Source organism: Protomyctophum parallelum, assembly GCF_964188405.1.
Source record: "Protomyctophum parallelum genome assembly, chromosome: 2".
Taxonomy (NCBI): domain Eukaryota; kingdom Metazoa; phylum Chordata; class Actinopteri; order Myctophiformes; family Myctophidae; genus Protomyctophum; species Protomyctophum parallelum.
This window is the reverse complement of record NC_139699.1, coordinates 46,755,808-46,778,752: the sequence shown is the minus strand read 5'-3', so window position 1 is coordinate 46,778,752 and position 22,945 is coordinate 46,755,808. Positions and strand designations below refer to the sequence as shown.

At 42.4% G+C, this 22,945-nt stretch overlaps 1 protein-coding gene across 1 annotated transcript in view; it reads right to left on the bottom strand.

Annotated features, from left to right (window-relative positions):
- Positions 1 to 22,945, bottom strand: part of kcnq1.1 (potassium voltage-gated channel, KQT-like subfamily, member 1.1) — a gene marked incomplete at both ends in the record, with an annotated part of 64,057 nt that overhangs the window by 29,218 nt on the left and 11,894 nt on the right. Inside the window, 7 exons of the mRNA XM_083759326.1 lie at positions 583 to 678; positions 1,075 to 1,185; positions 3,398 to 3,538; positions 4,140 to 4,236; positions 5,079 to 5,157; positions 7,467 to 7,593; positions 16,436 to 16,526. Coding sequence (XP_083615452.1) covers positions 583 to 678; positions 1,075 to 1,185; positions 3,398 to 3,538; positions 4,140 to 4,236; positions 5,079 to 5,157; positions 7,467 to 7,593; positions 16,436 to 16,526 — 742 coding nt within the window. The remainder of the gene's footprint in view (positions 1 to 582; positions 679 to 1,074; positions 1,186 to 3,397; positions 3,539 to 4,139; positions 4,237 to 5,078; positions 5,158 to 7,466; positions 7,594 to 16,435; positions 16,527 to 22,945) is intronic.

Below are 22,945 nucleotides of genomic sequence, written 5' to 3'. Positions count from 1 at the left end.
GTGTCTCATAGGAGGGCTGTGGGCAGTTCAGAAACCGTCTTCCAGAGACATCATCGATGGGGAATACAAGCTAATAGAAATGGCAGGCATTCTAGTCCTGAAAAGTTGCAATGCGAAAATGGAAGCCATCGTTCTCACAATAATGAAAATCTAAATATTTTTGTAAAAAATTCTTGTTTAAAAAAATTCTGCCTAATGATGATGTCACTGGAAGACGGTTTCTAAACTGCCCACAGCCGTCCTATGAGACACAGACTGAGTAGAAATAAATCGTGACATTTTTTCATGATTATTAGTGAGGACCTATTATATGAAGATAGGTTGAAAAGTGGTGAAGTGGTCCTTTAACACATTGTGTGCCCACACAACACTTTCAAAATAGTAACCCAGGGTGCCCACTTTTTACATTCCTTTTTTTTTTTACTCGAAAAGAAAATAATTGCTAAGAAGCTAAGTATTGGGCACTACATAGCGGGATTTCCCAGGACGTCTGTGGACGTCTTGGGCTCACAACCTAAAAGTAAATAATGTGAGCACATTTCCCACCCCTGTTTCCTAGTCCATGTTTATTATTGGACTCACCTGGATCAGGATGGCAGCTGCGGGGATCTGCCTGTTGAAATGTTTCTGTCTCTGCTTCTGTTGCACCTTCAGGGCAAACCCTGAGCCCAGGATTCCCTGTGATCAAACAGCAAAGCTTCACTGTATCCTCTATGATCCCAGCACCACACATACACTATTCACTCTATTCCGCTGCTCTCTGTTTCACTGCCGTGAAACACCAGACATGTATTGAAAACAGGGAAATACAGCCAAGCCTACTGTATACACATATTGAAGCCTATCCAAGCCACAATTACCATTACTCATTATCCCAGATTGAGAAGTACAATAGAAGCCAAACCAAAAGAACATAATATACTGTATTGTATATCATATGTATATGTGTATTATCAACTCATAGGCCAAAATAAGTCACTCATGGTAAAAAAAAAAAAAAAAAAATTCTTTGTTACTATTCGTTTGTTAATGAGATAAACACTCGTCTGGAGCACTGTTTTGTACCGTACTTACAGCAGGCAGAGCAAAAAATGAGATGGCAAAGACCGAGAAGCAGGATGCGATGGTTTTGCCGAGCCAAGTCTGTGGAACTTTGTCTCCGTATCCTATAGTGGTCACGGTCACCTTCAGAAAGACAATAGCACGTTATGCAATGAAGCCACAGGCCTTGTGGAGTGTAATACATCATACTGTATGTACTGTACAGACAAGCAGCATACCAGTGGTTCTCCCTAAACCATTCTCCAGCCCCACGGTCAGTGAACTCAATATTGGACCCGATCACCACAAGCCTATAGCCTCGGAAAACCCAGACAGTTTTTATTTCCAGGGAGAAAAACAAGAAAGTCTGGGTCCGAGTCCACTTCAATTCGGCATAGAGTAGCGCAAACGTCGATCACTCTCTGCTGATTTCTGATAGTCTGCACCTTTGTTAAATTGACGCTCCAGAGATACTCCTACATTTTGTGTCGCTTTCGTGTCCCTTTATTATAGGGTTATATTATTATTATAGACTATTGTGTCCCTCCGTCGGACTAAGTCTGAGATGAAAACAACCATGAATGTCTCATTTTACCGCTTTCCTCGCAACAACAAAGCTATACTGGTCTCCCAAATCTGGCTGTGACAGGCCGTCTGCCCCACACGGAATACTATCGCCATTTTATTTCATTGTGTCAACTAAATCCTCATTAAATGCAAACTAGATTCAACATACTTAAGCCTGCACGCATTCTAAATATGCCTCCAAAATATTGTACCGAGCAAATGGACTGTTACCACCTTCAATAATAATGATAATAATAGTCTTTATTGTCTCCACATCATATATTTTCTTTGTCATGGACACTTGCATAGAACATTAATAATTCTACTCGAGCTGGAAGACCCATTTTAACCCTCAATGACTTCCTTTCTGAAAAATAACGTCATTGTAGAAAGATTCACGTGTTTGGATATTCTATTTACAATGAGAAGCGGACGGGAGCTGGTGCCACTTGGACCCGGACGTAACGTAGGACTACAAAATGACGTCGGCCTTAAATACAGAATTAATTAGTCTCCTGCCGGGAGCTGTCTATGCCATAGAAGGCGTAGGTGGACCTCAGGCTACCACAAGCCACACAATTTTCCGAACATTTTGACACTTACATAGCACGAGTAATTTATAGGGGGCGCTTATAGGAGACCATTTGTATGCCATTTGTGTACCATTTCGCCACTAGTAACTATAGTACAATTTGGATGGTGACGCATGTTAACTTAATACTGTATGTTTCCTGTTCTCTATGACCAGTGTAAATTACATGTGTTGCACAGTGAGGGAACGGGGGACGTTTATGAACAGTGTTGGCAAGTAACTTAAGTAATATACTACTTTCAGTAATATTATTACTTTTTTCCAGTAATATGTAACTTAACTAGTTACTTTCAAATTTTGAGTAATAATATTACATTTACTTTTTTTCAAAAGTAATATTATTACTATTTTCACGAGCCTTGGTGGAACTGTGGGTTTGAGTGTTTATTTATAATGGTAGTCTGGGTTGAAGTCAAGTTGCTTTGCAGACTGCTGATCCGCTCTAGATCTAGACTCTAGAGCGGATACGGAAACGATGCACACTCGTCGGTACGTATGTGTGAAGTATCGGATGCAGAAGGGCGGGCCTTAAACCGTCCGGAACACGGAACAACAACCAAAACTACTGTGTGTAACTCGTTAGACTGCACTGTTAGAGAGAAGAGATGTAAATAAACTAACAATGGAGGAGGTGGAGGAGACAGAAACACCGGCACAACAAAGCGTTATAACATTCAATACTTGGAAGTATTCGCATTATTTTGAGTATGTCCGTGATCAAGACGAGATGAACATTATAGCTATATTCCACGTCGAAATCTACTTCTAATCTATGTGTACAAATGGATCCATCATCATGAGTTAAATAAACACAGTGCAGAATAGGGGAGGGGGGACTGCTAATGTTGAAAATGCAAAGTAAGACTTTTGGGGACAAAATATGCAATTACTGGGGGCGAGAGAAAAAAGTAATAAGTAAAGTAATAAGTAACTAGTTACTTTTCTCAGGAAGTAATAAGTAGTGTAACTTTATTACTTTTTTTTTAAGTAATAAGTAATAAGTAGTATATTAGTGTTAAAGTAATATTTTGCCAACACTGTTTATGAAGGGGGGAAACCGGATGTTGTGATGTTGTGTGTGGAAGTTGTGAAGTTGGTATGGTGTGGTGCCCGACAATAAAGTTGTGCTTAGAAACTACAGTTGTTTTATTCAAGTAACGACGCATTATCTTTCTAAATCCACATACATGTACCTACAATTCCCCACCACAGGGCGTCAGCATAGCTGCCAAACTCCGTAGCGCCACTGCTGTCCACTGCGTCCTTCTCTGCCAGGTACACAAAGTAGGAGGAGAAGATCAAACCCAGGAAGCCGATGTACAAGGTCGTAATCAGTTCCTGAAAATGCATGTCCACAAATACATGACACGGGAAGTGTTGCTGTCGGGCAGAAACCACTTACTGTATCTCCAATTTGCCAACAATCTTCCTATAGATGTAGGGTGTTAAAAGTTAGCCAGATATTATTTTTTACAGTGTATTAACTCAATTTGCTGGGGTGGAAGCTCGGTAAATGATCAGAGGATAAAGCGGATGTGATATGCCACCTGCTCGATTCTGTTTCGTCTTTACAGTCGTGCAAGTTTTTTGTCCTAATATAAACCAAAATAATCCATAAGCCTATAAACCTATATTGGTTGTGCTATAAAAATTGCTGCTTAGCAGAAATTTAAATGATAAAATAAAATCTAAAGATATTTGTACCAAACGAGTGTACAAATGGTGTACAAATGGAACCAAATGTAACATTGATTTTACAATTTAAATTGGAGGTCCCAGAGATAGAAATGCGATTAAATGGGGGTCCGTAGATTAATGCATGTCAAACTGGGGGGGTCCTTGAAATTAAACGGGTTGAGAATCTCTGCTAGAGCCGTAAAAATCTTCTGTTTTGGGGGTCCTTGACATGCAAAGTCAGGGAGGCTGTGCCGTAGCGTACCTGCCGATGGATGAAGACAACGGAGCCTAGGAGACGCCAGGTTCCTCCTTGTCGGTCCACATGCAGCATTCGTAAGATCTGCAGGAAACGAATCCCTCTGGATTTGTGTAAAAAATAAATATATATAGGCTACCGTATATCTAAATTATTCAAAATGTCCATTCTTTATGTGTGTAATATGTGATTTTAGATATTTTAGATTTGAGCAGTCTCTGATGTCATGGACACTGGGCTCACTTCCTTCCTGGACTACAATTCCCATAGTAATTTGGTGCACTGCTCCTCCTTGTGGGTAGGGGGGAGGGCTGTTTTACTGAGACAACATATAAGTCCAGGAAGTAAGTGTCAAACAGTGAGCCCCGTGACATCTGGGACTGGGCTCACTGCTGAAAGCTAACAGATCTAAAACCACATATTACACACATAAGACCCCCAGGAAAGTGTCCCTTTAAAGGACCACTTCACCACTTTTCAACCTATCTTCATATAATAGGTCCTCACTAATAATCAATCAAAAAATTGCGCATTTTGTTCCTACTCTGTCTGTGTCACATAGGAGGGCTGTGGGCAGTTCATAAACCGTCTTCCAGTTACATCATCGATGGGGAATACAAGTTAATAGAAACTGCAGGCTTTCTAGTCCTGAAAAGTTGCAATGCGAAAATGGAAGCCATCGTTCTCACGATAATGAAAATCTAAACATTTTTGTAAAATAATCTTGTTTAAAAAAATATATATGCCTAATGATGATGTCACTGGAAGACGATAGGTTGAAAAGTGGTGAAGTGGTCCTTTAACTACTTTTCCTGGGGATCCCCAGGAACCGCCCCAGCACACATGCACGCACACACACACACACACACACACACACACACACACACACACACCCTCACACACACACACACACACACACACACACACACATATACAGTGTCTTACCTAACAGCAGAAGTGGCGAACATCTGGCCCTTGGAGCCGACTGTCAGTACAATCATTGAGGCAACAACTACAATCAGGTCTGGATGGAGACAGAAAGAAACACATTTAATGGAGCCCCTTCGAAGCTTCCCAACTCCACAACTTTGGCATCAGAGACTCTGCTTTTGATACCTTTTGCTAGTGAATGAGTAGTATTATTGTTTTTGCTGTTGACATGGTTCTGACCTAGCAGGGAATTTGCAGAATGGTGTATATACTGTATATGTGTTCTGTTTGAACTTCATATGAATGCCTTGTGTGTACAGCCGCAGCGTAGGGCTCTTCACGGGTCACCCGATTCCCCAAATACCCGACAGGACCCCGAGACCTGTACGGGCCAGATCCATATTTGTGACCAATTTTGACTGAGGGACTGCCTTTGGATTTTTTCACGTCATATGAAAGCAGGGAATCATAGCTTCAAATTGACATTATGTGACCGGGGACAGTGGTTTGATATACATGGGGGCCATGGTCATTTTTCAGTTCTTTACATATTATGAAACTGCACACTGTAACCTTTCATATGATGTATTGCTCATTGAAATTGGGGGGGAAATTAAGAAGATATGACCATTTGAAACGTGTTGAACCAGAAACCCCAAATTAGAGAATTCCCCCTTCAAATATTTTAGCACCTCTGAGCCCAGGAATGGGTGTGACAATAGATACTTGTCTCCACCCCTAGATACTTGCATAAACACTCCCCCCATCCACTAACCACTCCCCCCACTAGGTTAGCTGTCAACTGCACAGAATGACACCAAGTTTTAGTTACTTGTAGTGCTTTTAATTGCTAAATGTACTGTAAAGCAGTATAATTGTATCTGTAGGCAGCTGGACAAAATTCTCAAAGAGAAGAATAAGGTCATCTGGAACTCTTAGAATAAGAATAAATAGAGATGAGAAAGTATCAATATTACAATCTAGAAATATAGGACGGACGTTGTTTAGTATATGTTTTGTAAAAATACAATCTAAAAAGTAACTTGTAGGCTAATTGAGTTTTCAAATAAATACATGTGGAGTAAAACTATTTGCAGCTAACACTGCAAGTAGGCTATAATCTATTCCATGAAGTTGTATGTTTACATTACATTATGAATGTACAAAGGTACCTTTTTACCCCTAAATGAATGGCTTGAATCAGTCGTGCACTGATGTGAAAGAGTTAAAACTTTACCAACAGAAAGTCAGGGGAAAAAATACCTTAGACGTTTGTTATGATCCTTCCACTTTTAAGAAGATCACACCAGGATTTGTACTACACTATGTCTTCACATTCAATATTTGAGCTGATCTTCTAACAACAACAATGTCATGGATTGATCAAATTATATAAAAGACGGATTTCACTGCGACGCGCGATCACAATGTTATTCATTCATGTACTGATCATCAGGCAGCAGCATCCAACGGTAGTTAAGTTACAAAGATTAAAACACAGTGCTAAACATGCACATGTGTGCACTGAAATAAAGGGCAGAAGAATGGATTTACAACTAAGACAATCTTGTCAGAACGCGTGTGGTGTGGAGACCACAAACATAAAACTGGCAGCGACTTTTTTCTTCAGTGGACGACGACGGGTAAATCAGTTAATTTATACTTTTATTACAATATCCAACAGCATCATATCAAGTTAACAATAATGATGATGTTGTGTTTACTATTGTCACAGAAACACATTGCACGGCTACTGTAACTGGAGAACAAAGATAGCTACGGCCAATCGAAACGACTCTATGTAAATACGTGCAGGAATGTTCACACCCCCAAAATACGATTATACATACATACAAACATAATTTTTTGCAATGTAATTACGACTTAATGACACTAAAACGACTTTCTGATGGAATAAAAACATTCTTTAACATTCCAACTGTGTTAATGTGGCTAAAAACGAAAACCACCCAAAAAATTTAAAATAGGTATTTTGATCTACTGTGAAGTTTCATTAGAGCCGATTGAGTAATGTCTTGCCGAAAACAGCGAGTTGAGAAAACAGGCTTGAAAGGTTCACTTCTGTGATCTCTAACATTACACCTAGCTACATGTTTAAGCATTTATTTCATATTTACATGTCGATTTCAGCTCTGACACTTATTTCAGACATGCTCTAGTATGTGAAGAGTTCACCTGTGCTATTAACTCATTTTGAAAAGATGGAATTTGTGCGATGGCAGGCTCTGTCAAATCTGGTCACATTTTAACAAAATCACTCAGGGTGGTATCGGTATCGGTTCTATTACCTTGGAATTCAGGTAATGCCCGAGTGGATTCGAGAAGACCCCTACTACTGTGTGACTTCACACTCACTGGGTGTGATTTTTTTCATTTACAAACCTATAATGGAGATTGGTTTCCTGGCGAAGCGTAGCCTTCCCCAGAAGCCGACATATTTACTCCGGCAGCCTGCTGACCAGAGACGAACAACGTATTCCACACCGAAGAACACCACCAGGACTATCTCCTGCCAGTGGAACAAAGAACCAATTAGATTAGGGAGAACCTGGGCGTTACCGTTTTGGGCATGTCATGTCAGGATTTCCAAATGGCACAAATGACAGATCTATTCTACATGCTTGTTTCTTTTTTTTTTTTTTCTGCCTTCATTGATAGGATGAAAGTAGTGTGACAGGAAATGGGGAGAGAGGTGGGGGGCTCAGCAGCCTCTAGGTGCCCACACGGTTGAGCTAACCGTCTGGGCCTATATTCTATAGGCTTGTTGTCCTGGTAAACCAGTCTTCTGCAGACCGGTCTGACCCCCAAGCACTAGATTGGTGTTTTGCAGAAGCCAAACATTGGAAGTGTCTGTGTGTCAATCAGCAGACCCTGATCTGAGTGCAGACGCTGTTTGGCTCTTGCACTTTTTTGGGGGGCAAAACGCCCACCCAGCACTCGTGCGTGCACGAGATCGTGCACGCACGGATTTCGGACGGTTTTAGGTAGATTACATCGGGCGTTAGCCAAACAATCTAAAAGTTGCTACATTTTGTTACATTAAGCTCCCGATTACAGGGAATTAAACGATTACGTCAATAACGTCAGTGGCCATCAGTGTTGTAACTAACGCCCTTACATCACGTTACATAACAAAACTACTATTTGCAATAACTAATAACGCTTTACATTTCCCCATTCCATAACGGCGTTATAGTTACTGTGCGTGTGTCATGGCCAAGCTACACCAGGCATGTGTGCCTGGTGTAGCTCTCTGTGTTGACAGTTTTGTTTGTGCTCTGCCTCTCATACTAGCCTCTGAGCCCACATGGCTTCACACCCTAACATGAACAAAGCACGTCGCAGAAGAGGTCATTGATTGGCTAACGTAGGGCCAGATTTCAGGGTAAGCCAATCAGAGACAGTCTGACAGAGTAGGGTGGGCTTACTGGCTGGGGTAAACACAGTCAGTCACAGACACACAAACCCTTGTAACGCATACACACTAGACACTACACAGAAAACGCCGGTTGAACGAAAATTATAATACCAGTACCACACGCTACAATGGCAAATGCGGATCATGATAGCGAGATCGGTTGCTTTGGGGGTTGGAAATATAAACATTACTTTGAGTCAAGGACGACAAAAACATTGAGGTGAAATGCAAATTGTGTGGCAGACATAAAGCATTGTCCACGGCCAAAAAGAGCAATGCAAACCTCATAAAACATCTTAATGCAGTCCATGAGGCTACGAAACTTGTGGCCAAAGACCCTAAATCTGATGGACCAACACCACCAAAACAGACAAAGATTGTACTCATTTCTTATTTGATTATTATTTATTTTCTTCATATAGCACCATTTGTCAAGGCAAGTTGAGGTTACAATAAAGATGCCTGTCAAAATGTTCAACATGTTTTATTGTTCCACTACATTTCATAATGTTGTCTTTTCTCTTACTGTGCGACAGAACAAAAAACATTCATTTAAATAGTTTTTTATATTATTATTTTTTAAAGTAAAGTAACTTGAAAGTAGTTACTTTCATAATTTAATAACTAGTAAAGTAACAAATTACCTTTTTAGATAAGTAACTATAACTATAATTCTTTACTTTTTAAAAGTAACTTGAACAACACTGGTGGCCATGAGGGATTTATTGATTTATTACGTCAATTACGTCAATAACCGGCTGGTTCCACGCACTGCACAATGTGCCCTTTTTTCACTTGAGCACCTGCCCCTCTAAATGTCTGTGCACGCCACTGACATCGCTTTATTTGCAGGTGGAAAGAGATGGAGAAAGAAAGAAAGTGGAAAACAGGTCAGACATCATTATGCACGCTGGTGCTTTAGAAATAGCAAGGGGAATGAGGCAGTTGAAAGTATCAGGAGCCTTAATGTAGTCTACTGTTCATTATGATGATTGTTACTGTTACCTTGTCTATCCTACCTTGTTATTTGTCAGTGTTTCCACCTGTGTCCTTTTAGTCCCCCAGCCTATCCTAGTGTTGATTGTATTTTGGTTCCACCTGTGCGCTGTTATCCTGTGTGTATTTAAGTCCTGTGTTTGCATTATGTTCTTGTTGGTTCGTAGTTCCCTGTTGCGTGAGTTCTTGTATTATATTTTTCCAGAGATTTACCTGCCTTTTGCCCTTGTATGGAAGTTCCTGAGTTTTAATAATAAATATTCCCAAGTTTACCTGTTCTGCCTCCTGTCGCCTGCATTTGGGTCCTCATCCCTACTCATCGTGACATGTGGTCCATACACAAACCTTCCTTAATGATTATATCTTATTAAGGTTATTTTTGCAGTCAGTTTGTATTGGTGGTGGGGGGGGGGGGGGGCGTGGAGGGGGTCACGAGACATGGCCAAAGCATTTCCTGAGGTCCCCAGCCAAAAACGTTGAGAACCCCTGGTCTAAACCAATCCTTGCTACACACACACACACACACACACACACACACACACGAACACAGTTACACACAGCCACCCCTGGGACTCGGAGCTGACCAGTATAGGCTACAACCACCGTTTTATATTTTGTTGACCAGTACCAACAAACTGGACAGATGATGTATGGAGAATGACTGGAAGCGATGATGGAGGGCTTGTCTGCATGACAAGGACCTAGAGAGTCTCTGAGATTCCACCATTTCTGGCAACAGACGCAGTGGAGATCAAGAAGCACTGATGTCATACAGTACATACACAACATGGCGGCGGTGGCTCAGGGGTAGAGTGAGCCAGTTCGAACCCGGGCTCCCCCAGAGTTAGTTGCTCCTGATGTGCTGGTTGGTGCCCTGCGTGGTTTCTGCCGCCATCGGTGTATGAATGTATGTGTGAATGTAATCTATGTAAAGCGCCTTGGATAAAGGCGCTATATATAAATGCACCATTTACCATTTACAACATGAACCAATATTGCACATAAATGGAGATTTTAATTCAAACACTGTGTCAAATCTGTACATGCGATTATTATAGATCTTCAACATGCACTGATGTCAGAAACAACAGTACTCCAGTCTAAACCCTACTGCACTTAATGCTCTGCGCTCTATAGATTAATTTAAGCTTTCAGTCTGGCCTATAGTACTGATCCTTGAGCACGAAAATGTACCCAGAAAATCAATCTCATCTCACTGTTACAGAAACACGAGGCCACTATAATGAACTGGAGGAATGGAGCCAGTGATTGCCTGCATGCCCCACCATGATCACCTCTCGCTTATAACATTGACGAGTGTTTAATGATGGAAGCCGTCCTGAGAGCAAATCAATACATCTGTTTAAAATGGACTCTTAACAGTGATGTGATTCATTTGTGGTGAATGATTAGGAAACACGGAGCAGCAGTCTGGTAGGAAGTAATGCAACAGATGTTTCAATTCCAGGGGGGGGGATTCCAGCTACATGAGGATGAGGGATGGTTGGAAATTATTAAATTAAGACTTCCATCTCCAAAGTCACAACACGCCGATGACCAATTGGGCGGGGTATTTAAGCTCACTAGACCGCTTATGGTTCCTGGTTGTTGTTATGCACTGTTTGCTCCCACCGCCACCCCAGCACCACCGGTGGGCTCTGTTATTTATGTTCCCCATGTTTTTTTGTTGTTGTATATCTATCTCCCTGCTCTTTATGTTTAATGATGGTGTTTAATTGTGACCAGATTTCCCTGAGACTGCCATCGCAGCTTTCTAGCTTTTCACCAGAGGAGAAAAACCTTTTTCTTTTCTCTTTTTTTCCAAAATGAGTTCATAGCACAGGCAGACTCTTCACATACTAGAGCATGTCTGAAATAAGTGTCAGAGCTGAAATTGACATGTAAATATGAAATAAATGCTTAAACTTGTAGCTAGGTGTAATGTTGGAGACCACATAAGTGAACCTTTCAAGCCTGTTTTCTCAACTCGCTGTTTTCTGCAAGACATTACTCTATAAGCCATATCTCCTATTTGGTGGACCAAACTGTCAATTTGAAGCTACGATTACCTGCTTTCATATGACATGAAAAAACGAAAATTGAAAAAAAATCCAATGGCAGTCCCTCAGTCAAATTTAGTCACAATTGTTCCGAGCCGGGAGAAAATTGCAGCAGAGCCGAACGTCAAGATAAAATATTATATGCACACTTTTATTCTCATTCTATAATAAATATTGGTTAAATCTATTTGTGAGTTATCTGACTGAAATAAACTAAATTGTGTATATGACGAATTAATGATGTGTGGGATTTTGAACCCCAGGAAGAGTAGCTAGTAGGCTACCATTGGAATCAGCTAATGGGGATACTCCTAATGTAATTAATAGATTATAAATACATACTGTAAATGTCAAAGGAACTACAAGCTGGTAATAGTCAATATAGTTGTGCTAGTAGAGATGTGATTATGAATGAAATAAATGAATACATAAAAAAAAATGAAACAATTCAGGCTTAATGACTCATTTCTTGATGAATCAAGTGTGGAAAAGCTTTATCGGAGCATGCTGCACCTCCATGTAAACAACAGATAGGTCTGTGTGTGTCGTTAACCTTCCCCCTGGAAATATTTAACACTCCACCAAGCTTCTGTGTCGCAGAGGGGAGCTAAGAAAGAACACGAGGCTGTATTTTGCGTGTCTTAAGTACCAGGTCTTATTCCCTAACTTGAGTAAACTAAAGACCTGGAGGGCGTGATCAATGCTCTTTGTCCACTCAGAATAGCCAAATGGCATTGATCACGCCTCCAGGTCTTTAGTTTACTCAAGTTAGGGAATAAGACCTGGTACTTAAGACACGCAAAATACAGCCCATAAGTCCAAACCCAAACCTACTGGAGATACAAAGAGAAGTCCATGGCGCTTCGGCCAGTTGAAGGTAGGAGGAGCACGTGATTTCTCAGCGGGGACAACTTGAATCAGAGAGAATAATATAATATGGGGCATGTCAGGAGAGACTGCTACTACTAAATAAAATACCTGTGCACTCGACTGGTCTGCACGTATTTTGTATTTATTATTTAGCAGGGGTGAGTGACGTTTCGACCTGTCTCTTTCTCAGACTTAAACTGTTTGACTCTCTCTCCTAAAGTGCCCGGGAGGTATATCATTATCCATTTGGAGATAGTTTCCCAACCAGTGGTCCAAGGACCATTGGTGATCCAAGACTATAATTGCAGGTGGCCCATGGGAAAATAAAAGGTGAACGCTTTTGGGAAAAACACACGCGGCACGCACTTACACTTACAGTACGCACACATGCACGCACGCACGCACACACCTTAGCCCTTCCCCTCATGCCGGAAAATGTTTTCGCAGTCTCAAAGCCACTGGAAACAGACTGCAAAAAAGCTTCTTTCCCTGATCAGATACATGAACGAACTTATAAGAACCAGAGTGAAACACGCTAGCCCCCCCTCATATGCACGCACGCACGCATGCACGCACGCACGCACATATCAAACACAGAGCTATGGCTCCTCCCAAGCAGTGTTGTTTTTGGCGGTACATTTAGATTTTAGTTTTAGTCCTAGGGCTGTATTTTGCGTGTCTTAAGTACCAGGTCTTATTACCTAACTTGAGTAAACTTAAGATCTGGAGTCGTGATCAATGCTCTTTGGCCACCCAGAATAGCCAAATGGCATTGATCATGCCTCCAGGTCTTTAGTTTACTCAAGTTAGGTAATAAGACCTTGTACTTAAGACACACAAAATACAGCCCCTGTCTCTTGAATAGCTTTCATTTAGTTTTAGTCACATTTTAGTCACCTGGAATGTTTTAGTGTTTAGTCTAGTTTTAGCCGACTAAATATCATAAGATTTTAGTCGACTAAATCTACAGTTGATTTAGTCGACTAAAATGTATCCTGTAGCAGGCAATGTAAAATGTAGCAGGCCTTGATGCCATCGTAATGACTGATTTTACGCTTGCTGAAAATAGCCGCGACACGTTTAGATCTGCTATTTTCAGCATGCAACCAAGTGTAAAATGACTTATACTGATCTATTGTCCACTAGTCCCTTCCTAACATTTTAGCCTAGTTTTTATTTGTTGACAAAATTGTCACTATATTTAGTCATAGTTTTAGTCATCGTAGCTTAGTTTTTCATTTTGTTTCCATTCAGTTATCGACTTTTCGTCAGTAGTCGACACATTTTTTTTGTCATAGATTTAGTCGACGAAAAAAACACTGCTCCCAAGCAATTAGAACCCTGCCTAAGAAGTTCACTACATTCTAGCCTGGTTGTTTGAGTAAAAGTAAGTCCTTTTGAGGGGTAGTAGTAGATGTGCCTCACTGCTGCCACCTGGTGGAGTAGTTACAAGGTGTGGCACTCATCAAACATGATCCAAAGCACAAAATGAAGAACACAATCTAAATCATCGGAAGACTGATCAATTAAACCAATTAGTCACCGATTTGACAAAACAGGGTTGTGTGTTATTATTATTTTTTTGTTCCTTTATTGTTGTTACAGTGAAGACGGACAGGAAAGAGGGAGAGAGAGATAAGAGGAGAGGAGAGACACGAAGCAAAGGTCGTCATGAACGGGACTCGAACACGTGACGCACTGTCAGCCCAGAGCCTATTATGTGGCATGACGCGCCTGGACCGCTAGGCCAGCGGGCGCCCCAACAGGGTTGTGTTTTAGTGAAGGTGAACATAATAGCATTATATTATATAGCATTTTGCAGTATTAAAAAAAGTTTTATAACGTTGACTCTGAGCGCCGACATACATTTCTGCAGTGTCCTGGTGGGTACACACAAACAATAGAGCACCGAAGTCTGTCGTCAATATCGGTAGAGGGGGCGCAAATCCACGGGTTCATGTACTTTTTATTTGCATTATAATCCCCATAGGGGGGATTTTAGATCGCCTCATATAAGAACTGTGTTTGAAAAATAAACGTGTCATCCAGGCCGCTTCACTGAATATGGATATGACGAATCAACTGGCTGAGAGAAAACGCTATCGTTAACTGCTACTGAATTAGTTACATTTTGGCTGGAAACAGACTATGAGTGACTGACTGTCACAAACGATACAGAGACAAGAACGCCGAGACAGCTTGTTTATTTTTGGACCACAATGCTTATAGTAGACGATATTAAGATCACCCCATGTTATTCTCCATAGAGAAATTACTTCTGTGAACGTGAACCTAGGGGAATCGAAGGGATGAGCGAGTGACGTCAGGACTTCGGCGCTCTATAGAGCAGTCGCAGTCCCGCCCCCTTTCATGACGACGCCAGGCACAGGAAATAATTCCCAATGCATTTTCCCCCATAGACATTTCACAAAGTATTTATTTAAAGACGGTTAAAAGACAAAGCCAACTCGAGTTGTGACAAATCATGACAACAAACACAACATTTTGGATCAAACAAATAATTACAAATAAGAAAAACAACAAAGAAAAGTGTCGTAACCTGCCGTTTTTTCTTCTTTCTAATTATTTGTTCGGGCCCGAAATGTTTTGTTTGTTGTCATGATTTGTCACAACTGGAGTTGGCTTTGTACGAGGCTCAAAAGGTCTTAAAATAAATACTTTTTGAAATGTACTTTTGAATTGAAAAACGGGACTGCGACGCTCTATTGAGTGACACTAATAATAACAGGGTGCCGTTTTTACTGAGAGACGAGACATAGGGAGAGAGTCAACGGGAGGGAGAGAGAGAGAGAGACAACGGGAGAGAGGGAGAGGGAGAGAGACAGAGTACACATTTCAAGTCGTACAGTTTGCTTGGCTGATGATAAAAAACATAACTGACGCAATGATTTAACAATCAGACTTTTACAGATTACAGAGACGTTTGAATGGCGTGTGGTATCAGACCAGCAAACGTCATGTTGTACAAACTTTACAGTGCATTATAAAACATTAACCATGCCAGTGCTGGGGGGGGGGTACAGTCCGTGGCACAGTCGGCAGCGATGTCGCCTCACAGCTAGGAGGTCCTGGGTTCGATTCCCATACCCGAGGCGGGGTTGGCGAAAGGGCCTTTCTGTGTGGAGTTTGCATGTTCTCCCCGTGTCCCCTAGGGTATAGGTACCCTCACAAAAAACATGCAGCAATCCTGGTCTGATGGAGGGGAAGGGAACTGGTCAGAATAACGTGTTCCTTCCACGCGCTATATGTCCGACCGGGGAAACTCCCCCCTCCCCCCGTCAGGTGAAAAGAAGCAGCTTGGAGTCCTCATGCATAGGAGGAAGCATGAGGTCAGTCGCCCCCCCCCCCCCCCCCCCCCCTGGTTTGGAATGTATAGTGCCCAGGATTATACTGGATAATTGACACTGGGGTGAAAAAAATGGGTGAAAGAAATTGTGGGATAAAAATAAATAAATAAAAACATGCCAGTACTGCATAAAAGCAGTTTTATCTATCAGAATGAAATGCCTGACAGCTATAGTCCCGCTTTTACGAAGCCTGACGGACCTTTGATGCATGTAACTCGTCCCCACGTCTCTCTGCCTGTTCCCTGTCTCTCTTCACTGTGTGTGGACTATCAATAAAGGCAGACAAATCCCCCCTAAAATATCCAATCTATAGTACAAAATGTGAGTGTGTGGCCGCCGCCTAGAGGTCCTTGTATTGTACTACTCACCACAGAGAAGAGAAAGAAAGAAAAGAAAGTTACTATGTTTACCCAGGGTAACTGGACTAAGCTCAAGAACTTGTTTACAGCCAGGCCCTGCACATAGAACATTTCATGGTAGGGGGTTCAATGGCTTGTCCAAGGGCACTTCAGCGGTGGTAATTTTTAACGTGCCGGTCCGGGGATACGAACTAGCGACCTTCCGATATCAAGACTGTTCGGCCACCGCTGCCCCCAGTGTGGTGTGGGCCAGTACAGGGCCTTCTATTGTACTACTCACCACAGAGAAGAGTGTGGTGTGGGCCAGGGCCTGGTACTGCTCTATGGTGGACAGAACACTCAGGATCAGACAGGACAGAACAATGAGGAACCTGGGAACAAAACAAAAACAACAAACAGCGATGCTCATTGAAGGTGCTGGAAGTGAAACTATATCGTGGATAAAACAAATGTTAGCCCTTGATGTTATATAGCAAAAGGCCGATGCACACCTCAAAAGGCTGGCGACAGGTGCGTAGGGCAATATCATGAAAAGGGCATCTTTGAGAGACAAAGAAGAGGTCCCGCACACTGTCAGACAGTTGCCAAAAAACTTTTTGCTCTTTATTAGGTCGACGTTTCGGTCGATTAGACCTTCATCAGGACCTAGTCTTTGTCTTTCAAAGATACCCTTTTCATTCGCTTGATGTTAAACATTTACATGATTATATACCATATGCTGATAGTAATAATTGCTATATTTTGTTGATTCAGAGGTTTCCCTGTCTCTCTCTTCAATAAACACAAAATGCAGGTGGGTTGCCAATGTCATTTCTATCAGGAAAGAGTAACGCACAATCACCTCCAACTACTGTAGCATACTGGCTACGTAGCTAGCATACAGATTGATTAAAATATGGTTGTATTCATTAAAATAATAATAAGATTCTCCAAGGTCACCTATACTTGTGACACACACACACACACACGCTGTACCATTCTGCTATAATTCCCTGCAAGGTCGCAAGCATTTCAACAGCAGCAACAATCAGTCTGCTGTTGGCCCCTGCTTGCTTCAGATAAAGATATTTGATTTTACAGATAAGGCCTCAAGTCGTCATGTCCACGGCAAAGAAGAACGTTACTGACCTTTAAACAACATTATTTAGTAGTAAAGTAAAAGTAGAACTACCATGAGGTAGAAATACCCGTAAAATATTCAAAACTTTACTTGAATAAAAAGTGCAAAAGTACCACAAAAATCTTGAACTATCGACAAAATATATACAATATGCAGAATGACCGGTTTTACAATTTATTTATTTTGTTAGAAAGAGTGTCTACATTTATATCAAATAGCCTATCCAGAATCTGCAAAGTAACTACTAAATAAAGTTTTCAAAGAATATCGAAATTTTTTCGCCGACTACCTTTTTCACTGACGAAAACTAAATGGAAACCAAATAAAAACTAAGCTATGATGACTAAAACTAAGACTAAATATACTGACAATTTCGTCAACAATTAAAAACTAGACTAAAATGTTAGGAAGGGACTAGTAGACAAGAGATCCAGTATAAGTCATTTTACAATTAGTTTCATGCTGAAAATAGCAGATCTACAAGCTCACAACGCGGCGAGCTGCGGCGCGTTGTGGGCTTGTAGATCGGCTATTTTCAGCAAGTGTCATCATTACGCTGGCATCAAGGCCCGCCAAAATAAAATTTGTTTGACTAAATCAACCGTAGATTCAGTCGACTAAAATCTTATGACATTCAGTCGACTAAAACTAGACTAATTCCAGGTGACTAAAATGTAACTAAAATTATTCAAGAGACGAGCAGTCCCTCTCAATTCTGTCCTGTGTTTTTTGGGTCCTCACCACGCCAGTATGTGACAGAATCATTGTAAAAAGATGATAAACAAAACAACACAAAACAAAACAACACAACACAACACAATACAACACAACACAACACAACACAACACAACACAACTAAACTAAACTAAGTAAAAATAATTAAATTCTCAAACACATAACATTGTTAGATCAAGAATATACAGTATACCTCCTCAGAGTCTGTGTTTCTACCATATAATAATAGACTTACAGGAACCCGACAGAGACATTGAATAATGTGCTATATGGAGTGTAAGTGTAATTGGAGGAGTGAGGCTCTGTTGGGTGGAAACCTCATATATGCGCTGCTTCTTCGCCTGGAAAGGCGAAGAAGTGTTCCAGGTGACGCGGAAGTGATGGCGCTTGCGTTTTTTTTTTTTTATCCCACGATTTTGTAACCCATTTTTCACCCCTGTGTCAATCATCTAATGTGATCCTGGGCTCTACACACCCTCCACCAACCTAGTCCCCATATATGGGGGACAAGGGGAGAGCAACGGACTTGAACTCATGCTTCCTTCATGCCCGAGTGTCCAAGTTGCTCCTTTACACCTGACAGGGGGGAGTTTCCCTGGTTGGACGTGGAAGGAACACGTTATTCCAACCAGTTCCTTTCCCCTCCATCAGGCGCCCCGGCTGGCCAGGGGGAGGCAGTTTAGTGACCAGGATTACTGCATGTTTTTTGTGAGGGTACCTAACCTAGGGGACACGGGGAGAGCTGCATGCAAACTCCACACAGAAAGGCCCTTTCGCCAACCCCCGCCTTCGGGTATGGGCACTGATGACGCGGAGGAGGAAACACGCCGCCAGCGCCCACAGCGCCTGTGTTTGTGGTCGTCCGTCTCCCGCTGTCTGCTCCGGTTGTGTTTGTGCTTGTTCTATCAGTTGTCACAGGAAATGTCAACTCTCTACCGGCTTATGATCGCCAAGCCCTGCTGGATATTCGCCTTGCTAGCGGAGATTTGACTCCGTTTTCCGAGACAGAAAACGTTTTCTCTACCACCGCTGCTCGCGGGTATACCTGCCCACTTGTACGCTCCTCTCCCCCGTCGGAGACGGCACATGGGACCCGCCCCCGTGGTAAACGCAACTGGTGAGGCTGAAAGCCGCCCTTCGGTGCATTTCTCTGCATCTACCCTGGTTGGAAATGGATCGACCTGTCTCTACTCTGTCTGTTGTGATATTTATTATTCTATTGTAAAGCACTTTGGTACAACTTTGTTGTTATTTAAATGTGCTATATAAATAAAGATGGTATAGTATGGTATGGTATGGTACAGTATATGGAAACGATCCAGCTTGGGTGGTTCGGGCATCTGGTTAGGATGCCTCTCGGGCGCCTTCCTAGGGAGGTCCTCGAGGCACGTCCCACTGGGAGGAGACCCCGGGGCAGACCAAGGCGCAGTTGGAGGAAACACATCGACTCACTGGCCTTGGAACGTCTCGAGATCCCCCAGGAGGAAGTCACTATATTGTTGCTCTTGGGAGGGAAGTCTGGAGCACTCTGGTGGAGCTGTTGCCCCCGCGACCCGACTACGGATAAGCGGTTGAAGATGGATGGATGGATGGATGGATATTACATTTCAGAATTCAAATTCAAGTAGTAGATCTAAGTAGATTTGCTAATTTTCATGCTTTTGTTTGACTCTGTAGTATGATCAAATCAACTTCTGAAAAAAAAAAACCCACAGCAACACTATAATACATTATACTTCGTACGTAGGGCGGTGTCACACGCTGAAAACAGACGATCTACAAGTCTACGCGTCGCGTCCTCCACGGCACGGTGTGACGCAACCAACGACGGAACATAAAATAGGCGTGGTCTTTGCAACATGGAAGCTCTTATCTTATATATCTCCCACTATGACCACACTTGAACTCCATGTAATTGCCCCATATATTATACACACACACACGCCTGCACACATTCCATATAGAGGCATGTTGTGTCCCGCATGTCACACACCAACACAGAAAATAAAATAAAACAAAGCGTAACTAGATAAAGTGCCCCTTGGGGCCACAGGTCTCCACCAGGCCAGGTCAGGTCTGTGGCACGCGTGCAATGATAGTCAACGGCCCAGCGCGTTCATGTGTTTGGGTCCAATCCATCCCAGAATGCACTCTGTCCCTACCCGGAAGGAGGAGTGAGATCGCCTCATGTGCTTTAGAGCAACGTAATGCAAGTGGATGGGAGGAGAAATCCGGTGCCGTCTCTATTCATATATACTCTAAGGGGTATCCTCAGTACTACACACTACACACTGCCCTCTCCCACCTGGAGAAAAGTAGAATGATGTTCTCACATCTCACAAACGTTCTAATTGATTCGAACCGTTCCCGAGTATGATTGCCCTCTCCTCGCTGGCCAGCGTTCACAACGGCCATGATTCTTCCGTACCCAAGTACGGCAACACGCACGCACGCACGCACGCACGCACGCACGCACGCACGCACGCACGCACGCACGCACGCACGCACGCACGCACGCACGCACGCACGCACGCACGCACGCACACACACACACACACACACACACACACACACACACACACACACACACACACACACACACACACACACACACACACACACACACACACACACACACACACACACACACACACACACTCTGGTCTTGGGTCACTGATAAGGCTGCAGTGCTTGTTCCTAACGGCCCCAGACTTCCTCCCACACATAACAGCAAATCTATCCTGGCTGTTAATTTAATCCAGAGTTAAATGACTCAACCTTGAGGGTTTTAATGTTGCACTCTAACTCACTTGCAAAAGAAAGAAAGGAGCAAATAGATCCCAAAGGCATTTAAACGGGAACCCCTTTTGGTGTTATAAACATTATGTTGTAATTTACCTATTGAAAAATAGCAGATTTACAAGCTCATAGTGCACCACCGAGTGGCGTGCTACAAGCTTGTATAGAATCGTCCTCAGGTCTAAATGGTTTGGACTGGGAGACTGGTTAAACTTTAAATGCTTTTATTTTTGAACAGCAATGTGTACAAACATGGACATAATGCATTAACTCCCAAACCAAAACGAGATGCTGCATCTCTAGCTTTTTCTCTCGTTACATTTCCAAAATAAAATAAACTAGACAAAGTGCCAATCGGCACAGGTCTCCACCAGGGCAGGTCAGGTTGTGGCCTCATGGTGGCGCTAAAACAGGCTGTTGAGGAAGATTTGGGCCGGAGGTTCGTGTTGGAGGGATGCAGGTACAATGTTTTTCCATGTGTGCATACATAAGTTGTATACAGATCGATGCAGTTATAGCTAAAATCAGGAATTGGCCTGTTATAGCGGCACCGTGAGGCTGATTTTGAGGATAAAATTGTGGCATGTCGTCCTCGGCCTAGTGAAAATGTGCGTGTATAATTTAACGGAAATTGCACACTGTGTTTGTGATTTGTGGCCTTTTTTCGAAATGGATGAATCGTGTGAGCTTTGGAAGCCAATCTTAGCCAATCAGGATGGAAGATGGGAAATGGTGGCGCTCCGTGTTGATCACATGACTATGGAGATAGTGTATACCGATTTGCGTGAAATTTGGATAAAATCTGAAGGAGTAATAATAGAAAATGTGTTTTACATATGTCGGCCTCCTGGTGGCGCTATAAAGAGCAGATGTGAAAAACTCCAGGCAAAGGTTTTTCCTTGGCCTCTAGGGAGTTGGCATACAAAGTTATCCACAGATCCGTGCAGTTAGAGGTAAAAACACTTTTCGGCCAGTTATAGCGCCACCTTGAGTCTGAGTTGAAATTGTTCATGTGGCATTTCGTCCTCGGCCTAGTGGGAATGTGGGTGCACAATTTCACAGAAATCACGCGATGTGTTCATGATTTGCAGCATTTTGTTTGAAACTGAGCACTCCTGTGAACTTTGGAAGCCAATCTTAACCAATCAGGATGGAGTCTGAGAAATTTGAAAGACCGGTTTCGTTGAATGGCTCTAGAGAGACTGTGTACCAATTTGCGTGATGTTTGGACAAAATCTGTAGTTGTACTGTGCAAAAACTTGTTTTGCACAAAGCAGCCTCCTGGTGGCGCTATAACAGGCCATTCTGGAAAGTTTGGGGCAGAGGTTCATCGTTGGCATCCAGGGAGTGTGTGTGCAAAATGTGGCATCGACCGGGTTAACGGTGGCCGAGATTAGCTGCTCACGGACACACGGACGTACGGACGGACACACACACGGACGGACGGAGTGCAAAACATACTCTCCCCACATGCCTTCGGCCTGGTGGAGACAACAAATAAATGACACTTGCCCTTCTGTACAGGAATACTACTAAGAATACTAAAGAAAAGGCATTATAAGAACAGAAACGTAAAACAGCATGCAAAATGTGTGACTTGAACGAAAAATGCATCACTCAACGGTGCTTATTTCGAGGGAGGGACACTGGGTGAGAACAGTAATTGCTGCAATGGGGCGGGTATTATTTTTGGTCTGGCCAAAACAAAATGCTCTGGGGACTTGCTTATCGTAGCATTTTGGTAGCATGTGTTATGCTCCCTAACCACATGGCTAACAGGTCGCATGGATGGATCCAAATTATTTGCAGTAATGAAACGTCTCACCACATTGGCCACAGGGGAAAAAAGGGTCATTTTCAACCAGTCTCCCCAAACAATGGGTCATGACCCACATCAAAGGGCATGCCTGAAGAAGGTCACACGAGTCGACAAAAGCTTGCATTCATCTCTGATATCTGTGTTAAATGTTTTGTTTGAGTGTGGGGCTGCAGTTTGTTCTCTTATATGGGTCCACAGTAAAAGAAACTAAAGCATTTCCCACAATGTTTTACCTTCATTTTGTGTAAACCTTTTAAAAAATATGTTATTTTTTTCGCGATGCAATGTGTTCAGACATTTAAATAAAATTCTTCTGA